Source organism: Trichechus manatus, unplaced genomic scaffold, assembly GCF_000243295.1.
Source record: "Trichechus manatus latirostris isolate Lorelei unplaced genomic scaffold, TriManLat1.0 scaffold00027, whole genome shotgun sequence".
Classification (NCBI taxonomy): Eukaryota; Metazoa; Chordata; class Mammalia; order Sirenia; family Trichechidae; genus Trichechus; species Trichechus manatus.
This window is the reverse complement of record NW_004443963.1, coordinates 8,459,734-8,472,405: the sequence shown is the minus strand read 5'-3', so window position 1 is coordinate 8,472,405 and position 12,672 is coordinate 8,459,734. Positions and strand designations below refer to the sequence as shown.

The window sequence follows — 12,672 nt, the reverse complement described above, 5'->3', positions numbered from 1 at the left end:
TTTTTGTTTTCTTTATGTTGCGGTATAATCCATACCGAAGGCTACAGTCTTTGATCTTCATCAGTAAGTGCTTCAAGTCCTCTTCACTTTGAGCAAGCAAGGTTGTATCATTTGCATACTGCAGGTTGTTAATGAGTCCTTCCTCTGATACTGATACCGCATTCTTCTTTATACAGTCCAGCTTCTTGGATTATTTGCTCAGCAGACAGATTGAATAAGTATGGTGAAAGGATACAACCATGATGCACACTTCTTCTGATTTTAAACCAGGCAGTATCCCCTTCTGTTCGAACGACTGCCTCTTGGTCTAAGTACAGGTTCCTCATGAGCACAATTAAGGGTTCTGGGATTCCCATTCTTCCCAATGGTATCTATAATTTGTTATGATCCATATAGTCAAATGCCTTTGCATAGTCAATAAAACACAGGTAAACATATTCCTGGTATTCTCTGCTTTCAGCCAAGATCCATCTGACATCAGCAGTGATATCCATTGTTCCACACCCTCTTCTGTATCCAGCTTGAATTTCTGGCAGTTCCCTGTTGATGTAGTGCTGCAACCGCTTTTGAATGATCCTCAGCAAAATTTTACTTCTGTGTGATATTAATGATATTGTTCTATAATTTCCACATTCTGTTGGATCACCTTACTTGGTATATGTATAAATATGCATATTTATATGTAAATAAATATACCTTTATTTTTTACTGACTAGGGACATGATTAAAATGTTTGGAAACCAATAGTACAGAAAATAATTTAGATGTGAAGTGAAGGAAAGCAACAGGCTGATAGTTCTGAAGGGATAAAGGTCTAATGAAATGTTTTTTCTCCCCTAGGTGAGAGAGATCCAAGCATGCTCATATTTTGAAGGGATAAAGTCCAAAGCAGAGACTGAAGATCTAGAAACAAACAAACAAAAAAAACTCATTGCCACTGAGTCGATTTCTATCTAGAAGAGGAGTTAAATGCTGAAATAGGTTCTCTCAGGAGGCAGAAGAAAAGGGTGTCGGAATTAGTCTTGGACAAGAAGAGAGTTATTTAATTTTCTGAGACTGGCAGGAAGTAGGAAAGAGCAGGTACAGATCACAGTAAATTATACGCACAGGTGGAAGGCTAAGGGTTTGAGGAAGTTCCTGCCTCACAGTCTCCAATTACCCTGTTAAGTGACTGGCAAGGTCATTCATCCATCCATCCAATATTTATTGGGCACCTACTATGTATATGGTTCTAGGTGCTGGGGATATAGTGACAGATAAGACAGACTAAATTCCTACTCTTATTAAGCTTATGATTTAGTGAGAGAGAGAAACAATAAACAAGTACAAAAATAAAAAGATTATTTCAGTTAGTGATAAGTGCTCTAAAAAATAAAGTGATAAGATATTGACTAACAGATATGTGTGTGTTTTAATCTGAACTAAGTAGTGGTACCCGTTGTCGTCGAGTCAATTCCGACTCATAGTGACCCTGTAGGATGAAGTAGAACTGCCCCATAGGGTTTCCAAGAAGCGGCTGGTGGATCCGAACTGCCAACCTTTACGTTAGCAGCCGAACTCCGAATTAGGGAGTTAGGGAAGACCTAACTAAGAAAGTGACACCTGAGCTGAGTTCTGAATGACAAGAAGGACTCAGTCCCTTAAAGATCTGGGAAAGCATTCCAAGTAGAAGAGCAAGTGCAAAGGCCCTTATAAGCAGGATGTCTGAGGAAGAAAAACGAAGGGCAGAGTAACTGGAACACAGAGTCATCAGGATTGTTTACTAAATTTAAAAAAAAAAAAAATCTAATAAATTACAAAATAAACAAGGAAAGAATCCTGGAGGCAGGAGTGGGTGTCATACAAATGTTTTGCTTGGATTATAGAAAGAGATGTTGTCAAGGGTAGATTGTTCCCAAGGGTGAGTCCAATGCCTCAAATCCAATTGTGTGGATTCATCTAATACAACATAATCAGAGACTGCTTTCTTCATTCAAAAGAAATCTATGTTGCTGGCACATTGCCATGATGAGAACATACCACTCAATTTATTAGACCGACTGTCTGACACTTAAGCATGTTTTTCACCCCTACAGTCTTGTAGAAAGACTTGAGACCTAATCCGAATGTCAGGTTGTTATTTTTCAATGGCTGTGCCAAGCAGTAGTTCAGAGGCTTTCAGCTCTCCCATAACCTTACCATCCCTTCCTCATGTTGCCAAGCCACTCCACACACATACCCTCTATGTAAAAACATGTAACTTCTGAGGATGAAGGGGTGAGGGCCTGAGAAGAGTTACAAAGGTTTGGTAGAATCATATATAGAGGATGAAAGAGGGAACTAACCAGGGGAAACACAGATTTCCAAGATGAGCTTGCAGATCATGAATAAATGCATAATGACAAACATTTTCCCTTAATCCTAAAAACAGACAGGAGTCATAAGAGGATTTTTTTTTTTTTATTGTTGTGCTTTAAGTGAAAGTTTACAATTCAAGTTAGTCTCTCATACAAAAATTTATACATACATTGTTATGTGACCCTAGTTGCTCTCCCTATACTGTGACAGCACACACTCTTGCTTTCCACCCCAGATTTCTCATGTCCATTCAACCAGCTCCCGGCCCTCTCTGCCTACTCATCTCGCCTCTGGACAGCAGCTGCCCATTTAGTCTCATGTATCTACTTGAGCTAAAAAGCATGCTCTTCACAAGTATCATTTTATGTCCCACAGTCCAGTCTAATCTTTGTCTGAAGAATTGGCCTCAGGAATGGTTTTAGTTTTGGGCTAATAGAGTCCGAGAGCCATGTCTTCTGGGATGCTTCCAGTCTCAATCAAACCAATAAGTCTGGTCTTTTTACTAGAATTTAAGTTCTGCACCCCACTTTTCTCCTGCTCTGTCAGGGACTCTCTGTTGTGTTCCCTGTCCTGGTCATTGGTGGTAGCCAGGCACCATCGAGTTCTTCCGGTCTCAGGCTAATGAAGTCTCTGGTTTATGTGGCCCTTCCTGTCTCTTGGGCTAATACTTTTCTTGTGTCTTTGGTGTTCTTCATTCTCCTTTGCTCCAGGTGGGCTGGGACCAATTGATGCATCTTAGATGGCTGCGCACTAGCTTTTAAGACCCCAGATGCCACTCACAAAAGTGGGATGCAGAACATTTTCTTAATAAACTTTGTTATGCCAATTAACCTAGATATCCCCTGAAACCATGGTCCCCACTCACGAGAGGATTTTAAGTAGAGATTTGCTTTTTGGAAAAAAAACTCTAAGTGCAGGCAAAACTTTCCCAAAAGTGTACAGAAGTGGACAGGGAAGTTGGTCTGACAAATCTGGAGTTGGGTATTTGAAGACTGCCAGGACGTGGTAATGAGGCAGTGGAGAGAGGCTGAAATGATGAATCAGTGTTTAAGATAGAGAGGGAGTAAAGAAAACCTAGAAGGGGGCTTTTATATGGGAGAAAAAGGAATCATCAGAGATTAGAGGTCTAGAAGAAAATGGAGAATAGGTATAGTATGAATGAGGGAGGAAGACCACAATGCTAGACCACAGTGAGCTCATCCTTTGAATTCTATTAGCATTTATTATTTGTATAATTAATTCACTGGGAACTTAACTGTATATTATATTGTCTTAAATTGTTATTGAACTTTTCATAGTATTTATGTCCTGTCTCCTCACTTAGGCTCTACTTTCCTCCATGATATGCACTGTGGAGTCCTTAGAGCACCTAGCACAGTGCTCAGCTCTCATTGAGAAAATATCTGTTCAATTGTTGTTGTTGCTGTTAGGTGCCGTCAAGTCATTTCTGACTCCAAGCCACCCTGTGTACAACAGAACAATACATTACCTGGTCCTGTGCCATCCTCACAATCTTTCCTATGTTTGAACCCATTGTTGCAGCCACTGTGTCAATCCAACTAGTTGAGAATCTTCCTCTTTTTTGCTGACTCTCTCCCTTACCAAGCATGATGTCCTTCTCCAGAGACTGGTCCCTCCTGATAATATGTCCAAAGTATGTGAGATGAAGTATTGCCATCCTCGCTTCCAAGGAGCATTCTGGCTGTACTCCTTCCAAAACAGACTTGTTCATTCTTCTGGCAGTCCATAATATATTCAGTACTCTTCGCCAACACCATAATTCAAAGACATCAGTTCTTCTTATGTCTTCCTTTTTCACCATCCAGCTTTCGCATGCATATGAGGCAACTGAAAACACTACCGCTTGGGTCAGGCGCACCTTAGTCCTTAAAGTGACATCTTTGCCTTTCAACACTATAAAGAGGTTTTTGCAGCAGATTTGCCCAGTGCAATACGTCATTTCATTTCTTGACTGTCACTTCCATGACGTTGATTGTGGATCCAAGTAAAATGAAATCCTTGACAATTTCAATACTTTCTCCATTTATTACCTCAACATCCACAGAAGCAGTAGTCAAGAAATCAAAGGACGCATTGCATTGGGCAAATCTGCTGCAAAAGACCTCCCTAAAGTATTCAAAAGAAAAGAAAGACGTCACTTTGCGGACTAAAGTGCATCTGACCCAAGCCATGATATTTTCAGTCACCTCATATGCATGCGAAAGCTGGACAATGAATAAAGAAGACTGAAGAAGAATCGACGTCTTTGAATTATGGTGTTGGCGAAGAATACTGAATATACCACGGACTGCTAGAAGAACAAACAAATTTGTCTTGGAAGAAGTACAGCCCAAATGCTTCTTAGAAGCAAGGATGGCAAGACTTCGTCTCAGGTACTTTGTACACGTTATCAGGAGGGACCAGTCCCTGGAGAAGGACATCATGCTTGGTAGAGGGTCAGCGAAAAGGAGGAAGACTCTCAGTGAGATGGACTGACACAGCAGCTGCCACAATGGGCTCAAACACAGCAATCAATGATTGTGAGAATGGTGCAAGATCGAGCAGTGTTTCATCCTGTTGTACACAGGGTCTCTACGAGTCAAAAAGAACTTTACAGCACCTAACAACAACAGAGCAGCAGGGCCGTTCCAGATAAACTATTAAGTCCACAGCAACCAGCTTACCAATCTCCCAGGAAAGCCTTGAGAAATACTCATAAATCTTGTCTGTGGCTCTCATGATACCCTTTCTTATTTACAGTGAAACTAATAGCTAATTTATCAAAGTAATTTTTAAGATAAAAGCAAATTTAAAGAAAAAAGCAAATACCATCATAAAACAAAAATTTAAAATTACTTATAAAAATCTGATTAAAAATAATCTCTACAGTTTTGCTCTTTTTGACAAATACTCTGTTAAAATATGTTAAATATTTTAAAATAACATTAAAAATGTTAAAATATTAAATGTAGAGAAATTCTTGGCAATATATTTGTGACTCGATAGCAATTTCTGTAAAAATGCTTTATTCTCACACTGTTGTATTAATGCTGTTTAACTCGTGGTATCTGATTTCTAAAAAAAAAAATCAATTAACTCCTGGGTTTAAGAACTCATTTTCTTTTAGTTTTAGTGTCTCAATTTCTAGTGTCTACTGATTATGGAAAAAAATTACAGTGGGTCAAAATGTTTGATAAAATCTTTTTAGAGAAAACAATATATTGCAGTTAATGTGATTATTTTTAAAGGCACAGTCTCAAGAAAATTAAAGGAATGTTTGATATGTAGCTATAGAAAAGAGTACACTTTTTAGTTGTAAAGGTAACAATCTTGTGAAGGTTTGCAGGGCAGTGTATAAGCACGTAAGAGATAATCTACCAACAAACTCAGTGCAATATCAAACGATAAATTACTAATAATAACTGAAATAATATGAAGTTGATTGAAAATAACGATTAAGAGTATATTTCACTTTACACTCTGGTTGTGTTTTTATAAACTTTTACCTAAGCCACATTTTAGGAAATAGAATATTTAAGTGCTCAAAAGGTAATTTCTCTCATTAAGAAGAACCTCATATTAAATTTACTTGTAAAGCAGTGTTAATGGCAAAGTTATCTGTTTGGAGATTTGGACTTACTTCAATTTTTTAAAAAGCCGTTTGTATTCTCATAGAATAAAGTACCATGAACAGTTTATGATAAAGTCCAAAGTTTTATTACTCAAATCTGATCTAGAACAGAATGTCAGAGAACTAGAAAAATGCATTAATTCTTATTCAGTTATCTTATTCAGCTATCAGAATAATAAACTTTAATAGCATTCCATTAATAACTCTTATACCCACCCAAAATCAAACTCACTGCCGTTGAGTAAATTCTGACTCATAGCAACCCTAGAGGACAGAGTAGAACTGCCCCATAGGGTTTCCAAGGCTATAAATCTTTATGAAAGCAGACTGCCACATCCTTTTCCGGAGGAGCAGCTGGTGGATTCCAACCACCGACCTTTCGATTAGCAGCCAGGTGCTTTAACCACTGCACCATCAAGTTCCTTAACAGCTTTTATAAGCAAGTCACAAAACTTGAACTATTTTTTATGTTAATACCTGACTGTGAGCCAATTCTTATAATAAGCTGTTTTTTCTTTTTTTATACAATCATTGCTTAAAATATATTTTTTTGGTAAATATGCTCATAATGAAATAAGTGAGAGTATTAGTATAGTAATTAACAGCAGGGTTCAAATTCCAGCTCTTCCACTTACAAAGGATATGTGATCTCAAAGAAATTGCTTGATTTTTCTAAGCCTCAGTTTCCTCATCTATGGAAAGGGAAAAATAGTAGTACCTACCTTATAAGGTTGTTATGATAATTAAAAGAAGTTAATCTTTAAAAAGTACTTGGCGCAGTGACACACAGAGTAAGTACTAAATAAGTGAGTGCTATTGTTGTTGTTGTTCCGGATTTTAATCTTTGAAGGCAGCAAATGCCAAATTCTCTTCTCTAGTTGGGGCTCAATATAACAAAGTCAAAGAGGGCAGAATACTCTGTTCTATTTCTCATCATAGCATGGTAAGGATTTCTGATTTACCCGATTTACTGTAATACTTTCACTTTCTTGTGCTTATAATAAACATTTAAAGTTGGATACCTAAAAGCAACAACTGATGATGCCCTTCATTGAGATATCAATATAGAGGTTACCCACCTGTGCAGCTCTTCTGTTTTGTCTTCAGTTGGACCTACGATTAGTAAACAATGGCGAAGGACAGCTGCCATGACACGGAACTGATGAGAATCACTCTACGGCAAATAAAAAAGAAGAAAGGAAAAATTGGGGGGGTGAATGCTTTAATGAAGAAGTCTGCTGCATTACTACATCCCTGGGAGTCATTTTATGGCCCATCTGCCCCTCAAAGCAGTCATTTTTATCATATACACGCTGGAAGGCAGGATATTCTAGGAAGAATTCCCTAGGCAACACTAAGGGAATAGTCACTCCTACAGAACAGCCACAGCCAGCTTCAGACGCTGACACCAGAAGTTGCTGACCTGGCAAAGAAAGGCATGATGCGCACCCATGCACTACCCACTCTGTTTTACCTTTAGATTTAATTCCACTAGTGATGTTTTCATTTCCAGAAAGTCTAGATTCTTCTGTTCTATTGTATCTAGTCATTTTAAATTTTCGAACAGATGTAATGTTACCATTTATTTTAGGAGCTGGTTGTACATCTTTAATAAAAATGTCTCCTCTCTTAACTAGCAAAGGCAATGAATTCAAACCTACAATCCACCAACTTCGTTTTAATCTTCTTAATTTCTTAGCTCCCCTAGAGCTACTAGCAAGTGAAAAAAACAAGTAATCTAAGTTTTATGTCCTATTTTTCCAATGTTTACTTATTGGTAGTGGTATTAAACCACCACCCATCTGTCAGTTTGTTGTACTATAGTGGCTTGCGTGTTGCTATGATGTCGGAGGCTATACCACTAGTATTTCAAATACTAGCAGGGTCACCCATGGTGAACAGGTTTCAGTGGAGCTTCCAGACTACGAAAGACTAGGAAGAAAGTCCTGGTGATCTACTTCTGAAAATTAGCCAATGAAAACCTTATGGATCACAACAGACCATTGTCTGACTTGCTTGCTTTGGACATGTAATCAGGAGGAATCCATCGCTAGAGGAGAACATCAGGTTTGGTGAAGTAGAGGGCCAACAATGGCACAGAAGACCCTTGGTGAGATGGATTGGCACAATAGCTGCAACTAAGGACTTCAAAATGTTGGTGATTGTGAGGATGATGCAGGACAAGGCAATGTTTTGTTCTGTTGCATGTAAGGTTGCCATGAGTTGAAGTGGACTCGATGGCAGCTAACAACAATAGTGGTATCAATGAGACACATGATGTCAGAGGGAAGAAAGCAAGTGGTAGGAAATAAACTAAGTGCTGAAAAATCAACTCTAAGGGGAAAAAAAATTTTTTTTCCTATAAGAACTTGGTTTACCTCATTTTTAGTGAGATCTTGGGCCACTACAATTTGTTTGATCATATGCATCAAAGTCATATCTCTTTTCTACCAGATTTTTAGAAATTACGAAGACATACGAAATTAGATAGTTATAATAGAAAGCTTGGATATGCCGTACTTCAGGAAGGCTCCAATTACTTCAAAAGCTATTTAAAAATTCTAAAAAATTCTTAGTATACAACTGCATTCAAGTCCAAGTAAACTGAAATATATTTACATACATAACTCATGTGAGTGCACTTTCATTACTCCTAATACCTACCCACTGCCATCGAGTCGCTTTCAACTCATAGTGAGCCTACAGGACAGAGTAGAACTGCCCCACAGAGTTTCCAAGCAGACTGCCACATGTTTCTCCCATGGAGCAGCTGGTGGGTTTGAACCACCGACCTTCTGGTTAGCAGCTGAGTGCATTAACCACTGCACCACCAGGGCTCCGGGACTCCTAACACATATGAAAATATTTTAAACATAACAATACCATGTGTACATTTGGAAGAGGTGAAGGCCTCAGTGACATAAGGGAAAAAGCACTGCACCTGGAGTCAGGAGTCCAGAGTATGACCTTAGACAAGTCACATAACTTCTCTGAACCTCAGCTTCCCAGAATGCATCTCCGTAAGCATGAAAGTGCTTAGTCCTTTTGATAAAACATTAGCAGGGGAAAGGGGAAAGAGGAAGGAAATAAAAGGTAAGACAGAGCTGAAATAAGTGATAATGAAATAACTGGGAGGGGTTGCGAGGGAAAAGGGGAAGAGGGACCAATGGAATGCCAGAGACACTAAGTCTAGCAGGGTTGCAATGAGCGTGATCCCATTTGCCATCTATCTCCAAGTGCCTTATTAAAAATTATCTTATATGTAAATACAATTTTACTTACCACAAATTACACGAAGCACACTGAAACCCATGTGAAACTCATCAATTACTTAAATCTCAGTAAGATAATATCTTCCTTGGTTTTGAAAATTAACAGGCAAATGCACTTGCTTTTAAACTAGATTTTCCTTTATTCTTGATATCACTATCTTTTTCCTCTCATGCTGATGTTGAAAAGTCTCTTGCAAAACTATCCATTTTGGTCTTTCCATTATTTGCAACTACAAACGAAAATCCTGCTTCCTTCCATCCTATTTCCCTTTCTCCTAGTTTTTACAACACAGATTCTCAAGTTGTACCCCATGACTGGAAAGTCCCTCCCTGGGTGGCGTAACCAATTAAGCGCTTGAGTATCAGCTAAAAGGTGGGCCGTATGAACCCATCCAGAGGCTCCTCAGAAGACAGGCCTGGTGATTTGCTTCCAAAAGGTCACAGCCTTGAACCCCACAGAGCAGTTCTACTGTGTACACATGGGTCACCATGAGTCAGAATCAACTTGACAACAACTAGCAACAACCCTATGCCTGCAATGCCCTCTCATACCCTAAATTCACTAAATTATCTCCATTTCTCTACTGACAACAACTACTAAAATCTCTGAATTGTTTGCCCCTGCTCTTGGCACCGCTGATTACTCTTCATCCTCCAGGTCTCAGCTAAAATATTATCTTCTCAGAGAAGTCCTTTTTTTTTAACCACCTTAGCTATGTAGATTCCTTCCTCCATTATTCTCTATCTTATTACAATTTCTTTTTGTGAAATCCTAATTTGTAATTTCATGTTTATTTACTTTCATATACTTTGCTTCCTTCACTAATCTACTACCCTCACAAGGACAGAGGCCATGTGTTTAATAATTTTTTAAAAAAATTTTATTGTGATTTAGGTGAAAGTTTATAGTGCAAATTAGTTTCTCATTCAAAAATTTATACAAAAATTGTTTTGTGACATTGGTTGCAATCCCTGCAATGGGTCAACAGTTCCCCCTTTCCACCCCAGGCTCCCCGTGTCTATTTGTCCGGTTTTCCTGTCCCTTCTTGCCTTCTCGTCTTTGCTTTTGGGCAGGTATTGCCCAACTGGTCTCGTATACTTCATTGAGCTAAGAAGCACGTTCGTCACGTGTGTTACTGTTTGTTTTATTGGCCTGTCTAATATTTGGCTGAAAGGTGGACTTCAGGAGTGGTTTCAGTTCTGATTTAGCAGGGTGTCCGGGGCCACAGTCTTGGGGGTTCCTCCAGCCTCTGTCAGACCAGTAAGTCTGGTCTTTTTTTGTGAATCTGCATTTTGTTCTACATTTTTCTCCTGCTCCCTCTGGGATCCTCTACAGTGATCCTTGTCAGTGTGGTTGGCGGTGGTAGCCGAGTACCATCTAATTCTTCTGGTCTCAGGCTGGTGTAGGCTGTGGTTCATGTGGTCCATCAGTCCTTTGGACTAACATTTCCCTGTGTCTTTGGTTTTCTTCATTCTCCTTTGCTCCGAATGGGATAGGACCAATAGATGTATCTTAAATGGCCATTTGCAAGCTTTTAAGACCACAGACACTACTAAGCAAAGTAGAATGTAGAACATTTTCTTTATAAACTATGCTAAGCCAATTGACCTAGATGTCCCCTGAGACCATGGTCCTCAGCCCCCTGCCCCAGTAACTTGGTTCCTCAAAGGTGTCTGAATGTGTCTAGGAAACTTCTATGACTTTGCCTTGGTCAAGTCGTGCTGACTTTCCCTATATTGTGTGTTGTCTTTCCCTTCACCAAAGTTAATGCTTGTCCACTAACTAGTTAGTGATTTCCCCTCCTCAACCATCCCTTCCCTTGTAACTATCAAAGATTGTTTTTTTCTTGTATAAACTTTTCTTGAGTTTTTATAATAGTGGTCTCATACCGTATCTGTCCTTTTGTGACTGACTTATTTCACTCAGCATGCCTTCCAGATTCATCCATGTTGTGAGATGTTTTACGGATTCATAATTTTTCTTTATAGTTGTGGAGTATTCCACTGTGTGTATGTACCATAATTTATCCATTCACCTGTTGATGGGCACTTAGGCTGTTCCCATCTTTTTGCTATTGTGAATAATGCTGCAATGAACATGGGTGTGCGTATGTTCGTGTGACGGCTCTTATTTCTCTAGGATATATTCCAAGGAGTAGGATTGCTGGATCATATGCTATTTCTATTTCTAGCTTTTTAAGGAGGTGCTGTATCATTTTCTACAGTGGTTTACCATTTTATATTCTCACCAGCAGTGCATTAGAGTTCCAATCTCCCCGTAATCTCTCCAACATGTTATTTTGTTTTTTGTTTTTAAATTAGTGCCAGTAATGTCAGGGTGAGATGGTATCTCATTGTAATTTTGATTTGCATTTCTCTAATGGCTAATGATCGCAAGCATTTCCTCATGTGTCTGTTAGTCACCTGAATGTCTTCTTTGATGAAGTGTCTGTTCATATCCTTTGCCCGTTTTTTAATTGGATTATTTGTCTTTTTGTTGTTGAGGTATACAGATTTTAGAGATCAGACCTTTGTTGGCTATGTCATAGCCAAATTTTTTTTCCCAGTCTATAGGTTCTCTTTTTACTCTTTTGGTGAAGTCTTTTGCTGAGCATAAGTTCAGTTTTTAGGAGCCCCCAGTTACCTACTTTATCTTCTGCGGTTTGTACACTGTTAGTCTGTCTTCTATTTATGTCATGTATTACGACCCCAACCATCATCCTTTTTTTTTTCTCCCATGATCTTTATCATTTTAGGTTTTATATTTAGGTCTTTTAGCCATTGTGAGTTAGTTTTTGTGCATGGTGTGAGGTATGGGTCCTGTTTCGTTTTTTTTTTTTTACAGATGGACATCCAGCTTTGCCAGCACCATTTGTTAAAAAGACTGTCATTTCCCCATTTAGTGGACTTTGGTCCTTTGTCAAAGATCAGCTGATCATAGATGGACGGATTTACATCTGGGTTCTCAATTCTGTTCCATTGGTCTATGTGTCTTTCGTTGTACCATTACCAGCCTATTTTGACTACTATGACTGTACAGCAAGTTCTGAGATCAGGTAGTGTGAAGCCTCCTACTTTGTTCTTTTTCTTTAATAATGTTTTGCTTATCTTGGGCCACTTTCCTTTCCATACAAAGTTGGTGAGTAATTTTTCCATCTCGTTAAAGAATGCTGTTGGTATCTGGATTGGGATTGTGTTATATCTGTAGATCGCTTTGGGGAGAATTGACATTTTCACAATGTTGCATCTTCCTATCCACAAGCACGGTATGTTTTTCCATTTATGTAGGTCTCTTTTCATCTCTTGCAGCAGTATTTTGTAGTTTTCTTTGTATAGGTCTTTTACGTACCTGCTTAGATTTATTCCTAAGTATTTTATCTTTTTAGGGGCTCAATAATTTTTTAATGTATAACATATATAAACAGAAAAGTG

At 38.7% G+C, this 12,672-nt stretch overlaps 1 protein-coding gene across 8 annotated transcripts in view; it reads right to left on the bottom strand.

Annotated features, from left to right (window-relative positions):
* Nucleotides 1-12,672, bottom strand: part of RIC8B (RIC8 guanine nucleotide exchange factor B) — a 142,866-nt gene that overhangs the window by 79,897 nt on the left and 50,297 nt on the right. For all 8 annotated transcript variants that reach the window (XR_002823651.1, XR_002823648.1, XR_002823649.1 and 5 more), the window contains exon 4: nt 7,048-7,142. Coding sequence is in view for 4 of the 8 variants with exons in the window: in XM_004373790.2 (XP_004373847.1) it covers nt 7,048-7,142 (95 nt within the window). In the remaining 4 variants the exon portion in view is untranslated. The remainder of the gene's footprint in view (nt 1-7,047; nt 7,143-12,672) is intronic.